The sequence below is a fragment of the Pinus tabuliformis genome, chromosome 8 (genome assembly GCF_031772625.1).
Source record: "Pinus tabuliformis cultivar Carrire ecotype Pingquan chromosome 8, CPIR1, whole genome shotgun sequence".
Taxonomy (NCBI): Eukaryota; Viridiplantae; Streptophyta; class Pinopsida; order Pinales; family Pinaceae; genus Pinus; species Pinus tabuliformis.
Window position 1 is genome coordinate 1,864,132,867 of NC_142294.1, and position 16,828 is coordinate 1,864,149,694.

Consider the following 16,828-nt stretch of genomic DNA (forward strand, 5'->3'; position numbering starts at 1 on the left):
ACAATGTTTCCAAATGAAATGATTGGAATTCAGACTCATCATCACATGAAAACTTGCAAAAAGCATAGACATTCTAGCTATAGATTTGGTTTCCCTTTCCCACCGATTAGTGAAAGTTGTATCTTTCAACCTTTGCACAATAATGATAATGACAATAAGGAAATGAACAAAATACTTTCTTCTCTTTTACAAAACAAAGCATATTCAAAGAACATAACATTTGATATTTTCCTCATTGATCTCGGGATTACAACGAAATAATATATATTTCTCCTTCGCTCTTTTATTATTCTCCCTATAAAACTATTGAAATGAAATCTCTATGATACGTGAAAAAATTCATTTGAATAAAAACATAGCATTGTGGCAAGAAAATATGGATGGTCATATTATTTTAGATGACTATGCAACAACATATTGTAGCTCCTATATGACAAAGATGGATTGCACAATGTCATTTGCTTTCAAAAGAATATAAGAATATTTCCTATGCATTGAAGACATCAAAATTGAAACTATTTGTAGTCTTGGAAATGCATTTCTAAATATGCAACATATGTCAATTCGACAAGCCATTGACATGCTCTTTCATTGCCTTTGTAGTCATTGCGGGCACGCTTGGAGGTTTCCAATATGAAGTCAGATCTGGAATTCTTAAAGCAATGTATAGATTCCTCCGTTGTTCCTTCTTTCATGTGGGTTAAGCATCCCCTGTTAAATTCCTCGAATCAACAAGTTTTTCTAAAGGTGAGTTTGGCCTTGGTTCGTTCTGAGATCTGCAGGGTTAGAAAAGGTCTTAATCTTCCTTCTCGTAAGGCATTCTTTTTGCATTTGGAATTTTCCTTTGTGTTGTCTGTTGACCTCTTGACAAGAATCGAGGTTTGTTCAACATTAAAATCTCTTCACATGGAAGAGGTTTGAAATATCAAGTAGCCAAAAAAGTTTCTTAAGCTCTCAGACAGATCCTCTCCTCCCGATCACTTTTCTGGTTTTTTGGGTTCTCCTTTCGGAGGAAAGATTAATGGAGGTCAAATCATTGCTCTCTATTCTTGGAACAGAAATGTAGCTTTGGTAGAGAGTGGTTCTAGACTGTTCCTATTGAGTGAAAATGCTTCTTCGAGTTCGATGCACCAACTGATGGGTTGTCGAAACTTCGTATATTCCCCAACTGTTTGTAACACAATTTCCTCACATTCGATTTAGCTATTGTCTTTTTTGAAGAGCTGAGGAGTCTGCATTAGATATTTCTGTTCCCCTACGAATTCCTCCTTATCTCGGGTCTCATCTGGTTTTTCACTCACTAGTGTTAGTTCCTAGATTGATTGCTCCCTTAAGCATCTGTTCTTTGTTGCTCATTCTAACCATTTGATTGCTCATTCCTCTGATAGGGTTTGTCAACCTCCCTGCGATTTCCAGTCCCCAGATCCAAGTCTATGCAGCTCGTTGACAATAACCCTCCCTCCAGTGTTGCTCTTCCACCCCCCCATCGAACCTCATCCAAATCTCCTGATTTTGTTTTTGTTTTTGCTTGGTCTTTGGTCTCAAACAAGTCGAGGGGTTCACCCCGTCACGGACCCTCGGTTCTTGAGAATTACCAACATCTCCCAGTAGTTAACCAGTTCCCTTCTTCCAGCCATTCACCCTATCCTTCTCGCTTAATATTCGACCAATCTATTAGATTTGACCCTTGTAATTTTAATAATGTTAAGATCTTAGATTATAGTGTTAATAATAGTAATAATAAGAAGAATAAGAATAATAATTTTGTACTACTTAATAATAATAATAAGATTAATGAACAATTATTTCTTACTAATTTTATAAATATTAATGATAATAATTATAATAGTAATGAAGTCGAGGATAATATTATTGAGAACATTAATAACCAACCTAGATCCATCTTAACAACGAATCTATCAAGTGCCGAGAGCGATCAAAATTTTCGAGGTGCAAACCTATTTTTTGAGTGAAAAATTTGAGGAAAGTTTTGCACCTCGAGAGATTTGATCCCTCTCACTGCTTGATTGATCCAGTGTTAAGATGGATCTAGACTGGTTTCAGTCATGCGCAGTCATACAAAATTTGCTGAGCATCTAGTTATTTTGATAATTTTAAATATGCTAAATATGTCTAAGATTAATTTGGTCAATTTAATTTAAAAATTTCTTAGTTATCTTAGTTTGTTGAGAAGAGAGAGACTGTTAGTAACTTGAATGATGAAAAATAATGAAATACAAATTTTAAGTGCAAAGTGTCAATCTAACAGTTTTGATAGATAGAAAATGTGGATACTAAGAATATAGTCAATTACAAACAATCTTCATTGCAATCAATTTGAAACTAACCTTTTTCCATTTTCTCATATCAATCATATGAAAAGAGTAGTTTGAATCATGAACCATTCAAATATTTAACTCGAGCTAATGTGGTAAACAACATACCTTGTCTTTGTTGCTTTGTTAATCATTGTGACTTATGGAGTGTTAAACCCCAAATAATTTTCAATGGTAGCTATTTTTTATTACCGGGTTTGAATGCAAAGTAATTAGCAATGTTGAATGATGGAAAATGGGAATAATAATAATGTACCAAATTATAAATTCAAGTAAGCAAACATTTTATTTAGGATGAAAATTCAAGTATTGTATTTATGGTTGAATAATTTTTATGTGCTTACACGAAGAGAGAGTGTGTATGTTTTGGGGATGAGAAGGAGAGACAAGGGGAGATAGAGATATAGATGGGGGGAGTGGTAATAAGAAAGAGGCAAAGACAGGGACGAAGGAAGAGATATGGATATGGAGAGTGAAATGTTAGAGAGAGAGAGAGAGAGAGAGAGAGAGAGAGAGAGAGAGAGAGAGAGAAGGGGAAGAGAGAAAGAGGGAGGGGAAAGGGAGGAAGGGAGAGATAGATAAATAGATATGGAGAGAGAGTGTGTATGTTTACAAGTTGAGATAGAGAGATAGAGAAGGAGATAATGGGAGATAGAGATATAGATGGAGGAGGTAGAGATGTTCTTACACTGAAATCAATGCACAATATTAATCTAATTACTTTGAAATTAGTGTACATCATACATCTTGTTGCATCAAATCAGAAATCAACATCTACACTAAAATCAATGCATCTAGTGCAAACAATCAAATAGGATTAGAAATCAACATCTAAAATGAAATCAATGCATCTAGTGCAAGCAATCAAATAGGATTAGAAATCAACATCTAAACTAAAATCAATGCATCTAGTGAAAGCAATCAAATAGGATTAAAAATCAATATCTACATTAAAACCAATGCATCTAATGCAAGAAATCAAATATGAGTAGAAATCAACATCTACGCTGGAATCAATGCATCTAGTGTAAGGTATTAAATATGACTAGAAATTGACATCTACACTGAAATCAATGCATCTAGTGCAAGCGATCAAATATGATTAGAAATAAATATCTATACTGAAACCAATGCATCATGTGCAAGCAATCAAATAGGAGTAGAAATCAACATCGACATTGAAATCAACGCATCTAGTGTAAGGTATTAAATAGAATTGTAAATCTATACCTACACTGAAACCAATGCATATAGTGCATGTGATCAAATAGGATTATAAATCAACAACTAAATTGAAATCAATTCATCTATTTTAGTGAAAATCTAAAATATTCATGACTTTCTAGATCTAACTTCTATGTCTGTATTTCTCTCTACGAGACTCTTTCTTCTTCCCTCTCTCTCCACCTTTCATTTTGCGTTTATCTCCCTCCTCCTCTCCTTCTCTCTTCCCCTCCCTCTCTCCCCCATCTCACTCTATCTACCTATCCCTAACTTTCTCTATCTTTCTCTTCTTTCCTCTCTCCCCCTGCCATCTATATTTATACCTCCCTCCATCTCTCCTTATTTGTCTCTCTATCTCAACCCCCTAAATATATGCCATAAAATCCAGTAGCTCGGTTAGCTCTTTGAGCCATAAGCTCATCAAGAGTATCCCTCTCGCCCCTAGGATTTATGGTCTTCCTAAGATCCACAAGGAAGGGGTTCCTCTTAGACCTCTTGTCAACACAATAAGGGGACCGACCTATCTTCTTGCTAACTATTTAGCCCAGAAGCTTAAACCCCTTGTTGGTCTCACTCACTCCTTTGTCAAGTATTCAACATCCTTTGTCAATGAGTTAAAGGGTACTAGGCTTGGTCCTTGTGATAAGCTAGTTAGTTTCGATGTGGTCTCTCTCTACACCAGTATCCCCATTAGCGATGCCATTGAGGTTGTCAGATGCCATATTAATCCTGATACTGCCTATTTAGTGCAGATTTATCTTACCTCCACTTTCTTCTACTTTGAAGGGGAGTTTTATGAATAAACATGTGGTGTTGCCATGAGTTTCCCCCTGTCTCCTGTTGTGGATATTTTGTTCATGGAAGAGTTTGAATCTAAGGTGTTGTCCTCTACTCTTTTCCAGCCTTGACTTTGGAAAAGGTTTGTAGATGACACTTGTGTCATATGGCCCCATGGTCAAGAAAAGTTGGACCTATTTTTCCAACATATGAACAATCAATCGAGTTACATAAGATAATTGTAAAGCATGTTAAAGTAACCAATACTTAAGCGAATCTGGGTAGATACAGAAGTAAGAGTAATTATAGGGGCACGTAAGTACCTAATCTATCTATTTAGGGTCTGCGAAGGATGACCGAAGGCTTTCGCGGAGGCTTCGAAGACAAATAAGAGAAGTACTTTGATAAGCCCTAAAGGGCTTATCGATCTGCGCGATGGAAGGTTAGGGCAAATAACCAACATTACAACCATCTCATGATGCAAAAACTTGGTTCCAGCATATCCCCATACTGCTTCAGGTGAGCCTTTAGTTCGTGCTCCACGGATTGATGCCGAAAAGGTCAGTAATGTAGGGATTTGCTTGGTTGCTTAACACTAAACTTGGGTCACAGCCCATTAAGCCAATTAGTATTAGTTTCATTTAGTATTATTTATAGCTTGCCTATTTTCTAATTTTGATTTATTTTTAATTTTCTTTACCTAATTTATTTAGAATGGTTTTCTTAAATTGATTTTGATTCTAGGTATTGTTGTTTATTTAGTCATTTTTCTACTTTAATTTGATTGATTATTCATTCTTTTATTCAAGGTTGGTTTTATTATTTATTAATTTAACCATAACTTGAAATAAAATAATAGAACTTAACTATTTCTTGATCCAAATTTGTTAGGAGAGTCATCATATAGTTATTTGTAACCATAGAGGATATTATTTTATTTTAATAAATATATTAGAGGATATTATTTTATTTTAATAAATATATTTTTACATACATTTAGTCATAAATTAGTTAGAGTCTTTATCTTTTTTGAATATTTTATATTATAGGTCAAGCTAGCAGTTATACTCTAATGGTCAAATCTCTTTTCATAACTATCACTATTTATTTGGTTACCTAAATCTCATTGTGAATTTATTCAATTGCCTCAATCTAACTCTACATCTGTTGTGATAATAAACAACACCAAATACTCTAAATACTCTAAATATGATTATTCCCTAAAAATTCCCAACATTAAAACTAATTAATAATCAAATCAAAACATCAATTAAAAATTGCTTAAACAACTCAAAATATCAAATGACTTAAACCACTCAAAATATCAAAGGAAGCATTAAAAGGTTAAGATGGAGACTCTAAAAAAAACAAAAAAAACCTACTTAAAATTATATGAGTGAAAAAAGCTCTACATATCTATATATGATGTTAGGTAACTATACCGCATCATAAGAACATTTGAACACCACGTTAAGATGGGGAGTCGTCCCTAGAAGCACTTTAAACCATGGAATAATGCTGGCCCCTCTTTTTTTTTCTTTGGAAGAAAAAAAATGCAGGTCCCTCTTTTCACATTGGCTCATGTCTCTTTCTCTTTCAACAGATTGATGGCTGTATCGACAGTGACATGTACGATTTTCTACAGTCTAAACCTGTTCTAAGTCTTTGAGTTTTCTTTGTCGTTTTCTGGGACAGGATGTTTCTGGGCTTCTTCCTTTCTCCATGTAAGAAACAACCGGTATTTGTTAAGATTTATAATGGCGAGACCATTCAGCTACTGAATCCAACGCCAATGTGAAGCAAAGCAAATCAAGTAGCAATACCAGACCATGGCGGAAGACTCACCAGACCCACCGTAAGGATAAGCTTTGTATACATATATTTTTTTCCCAATATTGTTGTTTTCTTTACATTTGTTGAAGGCATCTTCATGTTCATGTTTGGAAGGATGGGCAGGGAAAGCATTTAACATTAGCTTTTGGTCCTAAGGTTTTTAGGAGATGAAGATTGATTTTTTCAAGGAAATTTAAGGTGTCCGTCAGAGAAATTTTGGAGTTTCGTAGTGGGTAAAATGGAAGTATTCTTTGCAACTGGTATTGGTATTTGTCCTTGGAGATGACCCATCCTTTCATTCTGCACTCTGGGTATGGGTATGGGTCTGGGTCTGCGATGATAGGTTCTCGCTATTCATTTCCCTGCTGAGGCTCAGGAGGCTTTTCTGCCTAGGACAGCCGCGGGTACTGGTCTTCCTCAGGTAGAGGCAGGGGAGGCCAGCTGTGGTTTTAGTAATCGGAGTTTGACTCAGTCCAGTAATGGCAGATCCAATAATCCCATCTTTGATCTGTAGGTTTTAGCAACTAAGTGGTTTGGTTTCAGGGTACTATACTACTCAGATTTCCCATTTAGAAGCTGTGTGCATAATCATATACCGTGTCTTTTCATTGTTATTCCTTTTATCTTCATTTCAAGTCATGAATGTCTGATTGTATTTTTGGTCATCGCCTTCATATCTCCTGGTCTAAAAAAGGCGACAATTTCATGTGGTCGTGAATTTTTAGAAATCCAGAATTTTGCAAAAAAAACATTGGAAGAAGAAATCAGACTGCAGCAGTGTTTAATTTATTTTTTATAGCAGCATTACCGAGAATTTTTGGGTACTCAAAATTCTAAAGCTAAGCTGCTGTAACTTAAATTTTCAAAAATTTGAAGGATTTTTTTTTAAATCTTACAGGAATTTCTATCAAAATTTTGACCTATTTAGGATAGGTCCTACAAAAATGTGCAAAACTGACATTTAATGCACACAATCTTTACTGCACACATTTAATGCACACAATCTTTACTGGAAATGCCATCAGACATGATCTGTCCGTTGTCTGTATCGCCGAACACGAAGAACTGATTCAAATTCGCTGCATTCATTTCTGAACTTATAGGGATCCATACTCGGATGCCCATTCGGTACTAATTTACAGATGTGTTGTTCCAGGTTCACTGCCGATCAGGAGACCGCAACTTTCCTTGCTTCATGCGAAATACTGTCAAAGGCTTGGGAAGAGTCACAACTTGTAGGCAATGGAGAAAGCTTTCGTCTGCACGAGCATGAAGGCTTTTTATATGTTGCCTTCTCTTCATTTCTTGAAAGAGAAAGTTTCATCGATGAAGAGGGCGATATACAAACAAACAATCGGGTATTCTCGGATTCCCTCAAGGGTAATCATGATGAGCCAGCCCTGGTCCATCAGGGTGCTCTTAAGCTGTTCCTGGATATTATGGTGAAAACGAATTTCCGGGCAGAGGTAAATTGATTCCAAATACAATTGTCTGAAAAATGTGACTTTAATTTCACAGAAGAGGGTTTACTTGTTCACTTACCATAGATGAAATTATATAAATTAAAAGAGAAAAGTAACGGTGTGTTAATGTATTCCATGATGAATCAGATGCAGATTTATACGGATTCCAAGCAATGGAAACTAAAGCCCATTGTATTTGTGGGTCATTCCTTAGGAGGTGCAGTTGCAACTTTGGCCACACTATGGGTACTGGAAAAGAGGCTGTGGGGGAGCATTCCTTTTTGCATAACATTTGGATGTCCTTTAGTGGGGGATGAACGACTTGATGAAGCAGTTGCCCGTGAGAATTGGACAGGCAAGTTTTTGCATGTGGTTTCCAAGCATGATATAGTTCCTCGAATGTTCCTTGCACCGGTTGAATCCATTGCGGAGCCTTTGACTGTTATCTTGCCGTATTGGCATGGCAAAGTCGCAGATTCTTCTATTCAAGATTCTTCTATTCAAGATTCTTGTAAGACTCTTCTTGAAAATGTCCTGCAGTATACTTCTACAGTAGCCTCTTTAAGCGTCTCAGATAGGGTTACAAAGACAAGCCCATACAGGGCTTTTGGCACTTACATGTTTTGCTCAAGCGAGGGCGGAACTTGTATCGACGATTCTGAGATCGTTTTGCAGACGCTTCGTTCGACATTGCAGAATCCTGAAGGGTTTTCCCCTTCCATTATACGGAACTGCTTTTTAGAGCATATAATGTATGGTTCTATTTTGAAAAAGGTCATTGAAAAGTCCATAAGCGGGAGAAGAACCGTCAATCCTGATTCAGAATCGTCTTACCAGATGGGAATCTCATTGCAGCTAGAAGCTATCGGACTCGGAGCGTCCGGAGCTGAGGTGGGACTCGATTCCATTTTTCCATGTAAAATTGAAAGAAAAAAATTCTAAATTCTAAATCATATATATAGATATAGAGATAGAATTTTTTTATTACATATAAAAATTATTAAACCAGGTTTATTTTTTAATACTGTATAAATAGAAAAATATATAAGTGAACACAATAGGATTGAAATATGATGTTTAAAGTGCTAATAGCGAGATATATTTTATCGAGTGAATATGCTATATTGCTCTTCTCCACGATAAAAGAATATTTTAAATATGATTTTTCAAAATATATTAATTTGTTATTTTTAATTATATAATATTAATAAATGAAATTTTAAATTTATATTTTAATTGACATAGATAAACTAATTTTCAAATTTATAACAAAAAATTTATTTTTAATTATAAACTCTTGAATCTATAATTTAATTGATAGAGATAAGCAAATTTAAAAATTATAAATAACGGTTTTTTTTTTTAACTCTACACTCTTGTGTAAATTCTATTTATTTGAATTTAATATATATAAATTTTTAATGTTAATGAAAATGTTATGCATATAAACCTTTTTTATATCTTTCCTATCAATCAAGTGAGAAAATTGACCTTCGTTACAGAGGTTTACATTTTTTTTCTAATTTGGGCATTGTAACCTTTTATATATATATATATATAGAGGTTGGTATGTACGTGTCTTTGATAAGATTTATTGTTGAAAAATTATGCTATTTTATTGTTGTGTAAGATTTGATATCAGATTTTAGTTGCAGCGTTGTGTTGTACTTTTGAAATTTATTTTTTCACCTAACTCATTCTTGAAATGGTGTCCTTAAATTGCGTAGAATAATCTTGCACGGCTTTTCTTACGAAGAGAAAGAAATGCGAAGAACACTAACGTTGCTTGGCTAAATATCGAACTTCACCTAAATGAAAGTGCTATCGAAGAGAATGACCCGGATGAAGAGCGTTGTGACAGGGAAGGTGTGACATACTATGATTCCTCAACAAAAGATGGAAGGATGGATATCGAGGATCGTATCGAACTTCATCCAAAGCAAGGTGCTATCGCAGAGATTGAGCGGTATAGAGAGCGTTGTGAGAGGGAAGGTGTGACATACTATGATTCCTCAACAAAACATGGAAGGATGGATATCGAGGCTAATTTGTGTAGGGTAAAGCTTGCCTTATTTTGGGATGAAATTATTGAAATGTGGGAGAATCACGAGTTGCCAAGTGATTTCCAATCCCAAAATAAGTGGATAAATGCTGGCAATAGATATAGAGAACTGGTAGAGCCTCTGGATATTGCATATTATTATCAGACAAACAGCAATGGCAACTATCTTTCAGATGGAAGACACAATCGCCATAAAGTTCTTCAGAAATGGATGGAAGAGAAAGAAAAAACTCGCCGTTTACGAGGTTGGCGACCCCGCACCCCGGATTCGTGCCTTTGGGCACATGTAGAAGAGGCTCGGAAAGACATGGAAAATCTAAAACAAGGCCAACACGAAAGCCTACAAAAACTTGAAATGTTTGAAGAGTATGTAACAAAGATGGAAGAGAGTCTCGGTATTTCTTCAGATGTTTTCTTGCCAGGAAGCAGGTTCACGATGTGGTGGGAAGATTGGAAAGAGTATAACAAAAATCAATCCCCTGATTGGAGCTCTCGTTTATGTGAGATAATGAAAAGTAGAACGATGTGAAATTTTATAGAACTTTGTAAATGGGGATTCATAATTTATTGGAAATTTCAATCATGTGTCGTAAGCGTTCTCCATGTTTTATTGACGTATATGTTCAATTTAAGTGTTTGCGTTTGTTGATTGAGAAAAAATATATATTTAAGATTGGAAAACAAACAATTTATCAAATTTAATATCTTTATTATTTGTATCCAATTTTATGACCAATTTTTCCTACATAAACGATTTATCCATCAAATTTCAACCTTTATTCGTTCAAATTGCATCCCTGATTCGATGTCCTTTGAAAATGCTGGTCGCTCTAATCAAATTTCAACATTTTATCCATCAAATTGCATCCCTGATTGGATCTCCTTTGAAAAGGCTTCTCACCTGTTTTTGTGGTGGCTTTTCATATACAGAGTTAGATGTTTTTCAGAAACACACACAACTCGATGAATTGCCAGTAGTTATTTATTTTTAATTTTAATCGAATTTAGACATATTTTTATTAAATTATAATATTTTAATTATTTAAAATATATTTTTTAATACTTAAATGTATTTAACTTATTAAATTCTTAAAATTTGAAATAGTCTATAACGCAACTTTTTGAAAGCTTTTCGGCGGGTTTTTCCGGTCGAAATGCTGCAGGAATTTATTGGAATCGCAAGTTTGATAGCTAGTTTCTGCACAATGAAAGCGTCGCAGGGGTTTTCGAGGGTGCTGAATCCAAATATGCAGTTAAAAAACCATTTTAACTGCAACAAATCAAGATTTAACCTCAATTTCTTCCGCCGGATTCAGTCACCGGAATCTCCAAAAAGTCGCATTATAGACAACTCCTTAAAATTATATAGATCTTATAATCTAATCTTATCATGATAATAAATTTTTTAAATAAATTTAAAAGATATAATTTAATTAATAAATAAAGTAAATATTTTTGGTAATATTTTTCTATGCAAATTTTTTTTCTTAAAATTCTGTGAAATTTTTTAAAAGTCATAAATTTAAATTATTTAATTTACAAAAATAAAATATTTTAACATTTTTTAAAATACTAAAACCATTTATACACTCAAAAATATATTTAATAATAATAAACTACAATCTCTCTAAAATTTACAATACCTTATTAAAAAAATTAAAAAAACCAAAACCATTTTGTTTATCAATTAAATTACACCAAACCAACTTTAAAAAAAAAAACCAAAAATTATTACCCTAGAACTCTTTTTTTTAATACAACAAAATACATATCACAATAAGTTTTTTTTAATACAACAAAATACATATCACAATAAGAAAGGTGAAAGTAGACATTTCTGTATTACACTTACATAGTTCTTTCATCCACCTTTACATTTTCGTTTAAAACAATGATGCGTTCTTTCATCCACCTTTACATTTTTGTTTAAAACAATGATGCGTATTGTATCCTGAAGTACCTCCATGTTGTTTGTTTTCAATACATTAGAAATCTAAGTAATGTTAGGTTAAAAACTGATTTTTAATATTATATAATTAATACAAATAAAATTTATATTAAATATACCTGGATGCGGGTGACATAGCGGATCATTCAAGAGGGAATTACTCCCCGCCGGCAGCTGTCCCTGCACCTGGCACTCTGGCGTTGATCCCATTAACCCACAGCGTTTGAAATGAATGCCAAAGGGTACAGAATAATGGTCAGACACTCGACATTGAATGCGCACCCAGCTCAAGAGCTCGCGCAGGTTGATTTAACCATGGCTCGGCCTCTGGTTTATGCTATCGCTTTCCTCAGCTCCTTCCATATCCGTCCGTTGTTTTTCCTGCACCCCTGCCCGACCCTATCTCTTATGGTCCTGCCTTATTTCCTTCCCAGGTCTCTTTGTTAGTTTGAATATGGTGCGAAGTCGAGGTGTATCTCGTCGAGGACGCACCACTGGCAATCGTGGACGAGCCTCTCAGTCTGCCCCCCAGAATATTGTTCCGTTGGCCTCAGCATCCCCGTCCTCTCCGCCTTTTGATCATGGCAGGCCCTTCCCGCACAATTCCTTCCAAACCACCGGTTTCAAATTCCACAGCAGGCTTAATAAACCCATTCGGTCCGCCTGTATTACAGTGATCTTAGCCGAGGAGGAGGATAAGCCTAGCAGCTCCACTCATACCACTACATCTCAGTCTCTGGAAGACAGCGTTCTTCATGGAGATGTGGCTGATGTCGTGTTCAAGGGTGATAATATGCAGGAAGAAGGGAATGCGCCCGAAGCTCCTCAGCCTCCAGTGGACTATACACAGCGCAATTTCCCTATAGTCGAGCCACAGCATCCACCCGGTGGCATTCTGAATTTGGAAACTCTTCCAGGCGGCGGCGACGTGGGAGAAGAAGACATCACGGTAGTCACAGGGGAGGGCTCTCCTAGCCAGGGGGAAGGGAGGCTCTGAACTCTCAGACATGTGTTTGATGAATTGGGTACAATGCCCACTGTTGGCAGTGTCTCTCCTGGTTTCTTCTTCATCTTTCTGCTATGCTTCTCCGGACAATGGTATTTCTGTTTTGTTTCAGCTCCTGGTTTGGTAATGATACTCGCCACTATAATCTCATGAATTGTATCAGGTTATGGCTCAGAAAGCTTTTTGTTTTTGTCAATTTTTGTATATGGCTATCAAGGCAGAATGATCATCAATAAAGCCATTGTCGTCTACAGCACTGCAGTGATAATCACAGCTCTGGTTCACATTTTTGTGTGTAAGGGATTTGAAAATTATGTCTTAAGTTTTCTCAATCTTGGACTGGTTGTCAAAGGTGTTTATGTGTATCAGATTATCTGGTTGAGGGATGGCTTCAACCCCCACTGAGGCCTGGTCCTCTTTGTACATATATTTTTCTCTTTTTTAATAGAAATAGTCTTTACGCAGGAAAAAAGAAAAAAATTTATATTAAATATAATTAATATATTATTTATAAATATATAATTTTTTAATGAAGAGCTTTGTTATATTAAATATAAGTAATATATTATTTATAAATATATAATTTTTTAATTAAAAGCTTTGTTTTATATATATATATATATATATAAGAGTTTGTGTTATTGTATGGCTTATTGCAAAGTAAACAAATATTTTGTTTTCATGGTATCATTATAATTTAACATTTAAAGATCTTATTAATGTTTCTTTTAATTAATAAAAGCTGGAATCATATTTATGGATTTCTAGTTTTTAGGACTTTTTTTCTTGATTAAAGAGGTTGATGTTTTTCTTTACTGATTAAGTATTATATTAGTAGTAACATGATCAGTATTATATTAGTAGTAACATGTCTTTATTATTTCACTTATAAGATAGATTTTTATTTATTTATTTTTTTTCAATTATACATTTCATATTGTAGATTAAATATAATTGTAAAAGCTAAATATATTATAAATTTATTTTAAATTATTATTATTAATATTTATAAAAAGAATTAATATCATAAATCAAGGTTCAGGAGGGCCTTTGTCTCCTTTATCTCCCCCCACTGTCCTCCCTTCAAATATAGTGACATTTAATGGCCTTGTTTTTATAGGGTAGTGTTTTCAAAATGTCAAATCCTCCAAATATGTGGAAGATCAATGATATTCTAAAGGTGAAGGTCCACATCTCTCAATCTAGATCTATGGCCTTGAAGCTTGTAGATCATGGACCCATAGTGATTTTATGGGCTTATGGCCCTCTTTGATATCTTTGCAGGCATGGATGCAAAATAACTGGATAGGAAGATTAAAATACGGTTTTCAACTTCATTTTTCCGATGAGGGTTTCACACCTTCCTGTTTGAAGCAAAGTACATCGAGATCTCATCTTTAGGAATGCATTCTACTTCTTGGGGACCCAATGGTTATACCCCGATTATTGGAGTCCAGATTTTAATCCTAAATGTGATGTTATGAAAATAGTCCTCGGACGAGTCGAGCTTCCTTTATTCTCGCAACATTAATGTGACAAAGAATGTTTGAAGAGTATAATAAATTAACAAAGTTACCAACTTAACAAGAACTGTAGGAAGTTCTCATATCTTTAGAGGTTGCAAAAAAAATCATGATTTTCATGACTATTTTAGAAAGTGTTGATGGAAGATCAATCTTTTTTTTGGAGAATATTTTTGACACTTTAAATTTTCTTCTGTATTAAATATGAACATTTTTTAATAATGTTAGTGATTTTCATGTTGATTTCGAAAAGTGTTGATGCAACATCACCATTTCTTTTTGGGAGTATATTTTAGATACTTTAACTTTTCTAATATATTAGGTATGAATAAAAAAATTATTGGAGTATATTTTAGATACTTTAAATTTTCTAATATATTAGGCATGGATAATTTTTTAAAATGTTGGTGATTTTCACACTCATACATTAACTTTGTTGGGGGTAGATTTTTGACACTTTAATTTTTTTTACATTTTAAGTATGTTTCTTTTTTTTTAAATGTTGGTTATTTAACTATTTTTAAAGTTGTCTTATTTTTCCCTTTTTTTGTGAGCTGTTTGTTTTTTAAGAGCTTTTCAAGTTTCTATTTTTTTTCTTTGCAATATTTTTTGTAATGAAATTTTCAATTTGTTTGCCAACGTTTTTTTTGTGAAGTGGTCTTAGTACTACAGAGATTACATTAAGCTTGACCTATGGTTTGAGAGACCGCGACCCAGGGACATCTAAGCCGTCAAAATCACCCGAGGATTGCACCTGGCCTGCGCCACACCAACCCTTAACATGACTAAATTTTTTCCCACCAAGTTTTGAATCGATGACCTTCACATTACAAAGTGACTTAACAGTGTACCCCATCACCATATATTTTAGACCCTATGGGAATTTGTTTCCCAATCTTAAACATAATAATAAAATTAATATACTGTAGACCCTATCCGAATTTGTTTCCCAATCTTAATAATAATAATAAAATTAATATACTGTAGACCCTATGCGAATTTGTTTGCCAATCTTAAAAATAATAATAAAAATAATAGTTTGAAGTTAAGACTTTTTATATATTTATGTATGGCTAATTAATATTTTAAAACGTTATTACAAAAAAATAATATTTTTAAAAAGTTGACAAAAAATACAAATTTTACATATAATTATAATTTTAAAAAGTACACATCAAGTCCCACTAGCACACCTAGTTGAGGATGTGCCTCATTAGCAAGGTGATCCAAGATAAAACCTCACAAGGAGTGGTTGTGCTCTGTGCTAGTGGGAGGAGACATGCTAAAAATTTCAGTGAGCTTAATGCTAGTGTGGCCGAGGCCGGTGCAGAGTCAAGCCTGGAGAATCACAAGCAAATTGACAAACAAAAAAATAAATACACATTCTGGGATCCTTTTACTGCTAAAAATAACATGTCAACCAAAAAGTTTTTATGGAAAATTTCAACAATTTTTTTTTTAAAAAGACGAAATTTATGAAATTTTGAAATTTTTTTCCTAAAACAATGACACGTAAAAATTGAAGCTAAAAAAACAAACCCACTGCTATAACAAGAAAAAACAAAATTAATTTTAATATTAAAAGAAGATAAAAACACAAACAAAAATTAATTTAAAGGAAAAATAAAAAATATTTAAAACAAATTAGGTTAGAGAGGAAAAAAATTAAATAAAAAACCAATAATATAAATTAGTTAAAATGAAAATTATATATATATATATGTGGAAATAAAAATATAATTAAAAATTAAAAAAATTAAATTTTTAAATTTTAATAATATCTAAAAAGAAAATATCACGTAAATTAATAGAATCACAGGCAAATTGACAAACAAAAAAAAATAAATCCACATTCCAGAATCCTTTTGCTGCTAAAAATAACATGTCAACCAAAGATTTTTTATGGAAAATTTCAACATAATTTTTTATAAAAAGGACAAAGTTTATGAAATTTTATGCAGAAAATGATAATATTTGATTTTTTTTTTTTTTTTTTTTTTCTAAAACAATGAGACGTAAAAATTGAAGTTAATAACTAGAAAAATTAAAATAAATTTTAATTTTAAAAGAAAATAAAAAAAACAAAAAAATTAATTTAAAGAAAAAATAAAAAATATTTAAAACAAATTAGCTTAGAGAGGACAAAATTAAATAAAAAACCAATAATATAAATTAGTTAAAATGATATATATATATATATATATATATATATATATATATATATATAATTAAAAAAAATAGAAATAAATAAATAACACATGGAAATAAAAATATAATTAAAAATTAAAATTATTAAATTTTAATAATATCTAAAAAAGAAAATATCACGTAAATTAATAATAATAATAATAATAATAATACAAACTTACAACGTCCTAGTAGCATGACCAATTAAGGATGGGCTTCGTCAACAAGGCGCTGTAGGATCAAACCTCATGGGGTTGGTTGTGCCATGTGCTAGGGGAGGAGAATTGCTAAAAATCCAGTCAGCTAAAGGTTAGTGTGACCAAGGCTAGGTGCGATACTCACATGACTTTGATGGATTAGATCCCCCTCATTCTCAACTCCTCAAGCCACAGGTCAAGCCTAGCAGATCACATACAACTTGACAAATAAAAATAATAATAATATAGACTTACCACAAGCTTACATCAAC

The 16,828-nt window shown here is 33.3% G+C and overlaps 1 protein-coding gene across 1 annotated transcript; it reads left to right on the forward strand.

Annotated features, from left to right (window-relative positions):
- The first annotated feature begins 6,038 nt into the window (after positions 1-6,038).
- LOC149243762 (lipase-like PAD4) lies at positions 6,039-10,224 on the forward strand. The gene is made up of 4 exons (XM_089371303.1): positions 6,039-6,192; positions 7,327-7,636; positions 7,781-8,524; positions 9,361-10,224. Exons 1-4 carry the CDS (start codon positions 6,167-6,169, stop codon positions 10,222-10,224), a joined length of 1,944 nt encoding a protein of 647 aa, XP_089227429.1. The 5' UTR covers positions 6,039-6,166.
- The last annotated feature ends 6,604 nt before the right edge of the window (positions 10,225-16,828 follow it).

What these genes read in the sequence shown, in the direction of transcription:
- LOC149243762 (XM_089371303.1), top strand. Translation starts at nt 6,167, where the DNA reads ATGGCGGAAGACTCACCAGACCCACC. An exon ending in GAAGACTCACCAGACCCACC is followed by an intron (nt 6,193 to 7,326) that starts GTAAGGATAAGC and finishes GTGTTGTTCCAG; the next exon opens with GTTCACTGCCGATCAGGAGA. An exon ending in AAACGAATTTCCGGGCAGAG is followed by an intron (nt 7,637 to 7,780) that starts GTAAATTGATTC and finishes ATGATGAATCAG; the next exon opens with ATGCAGATTTATACGGATTC.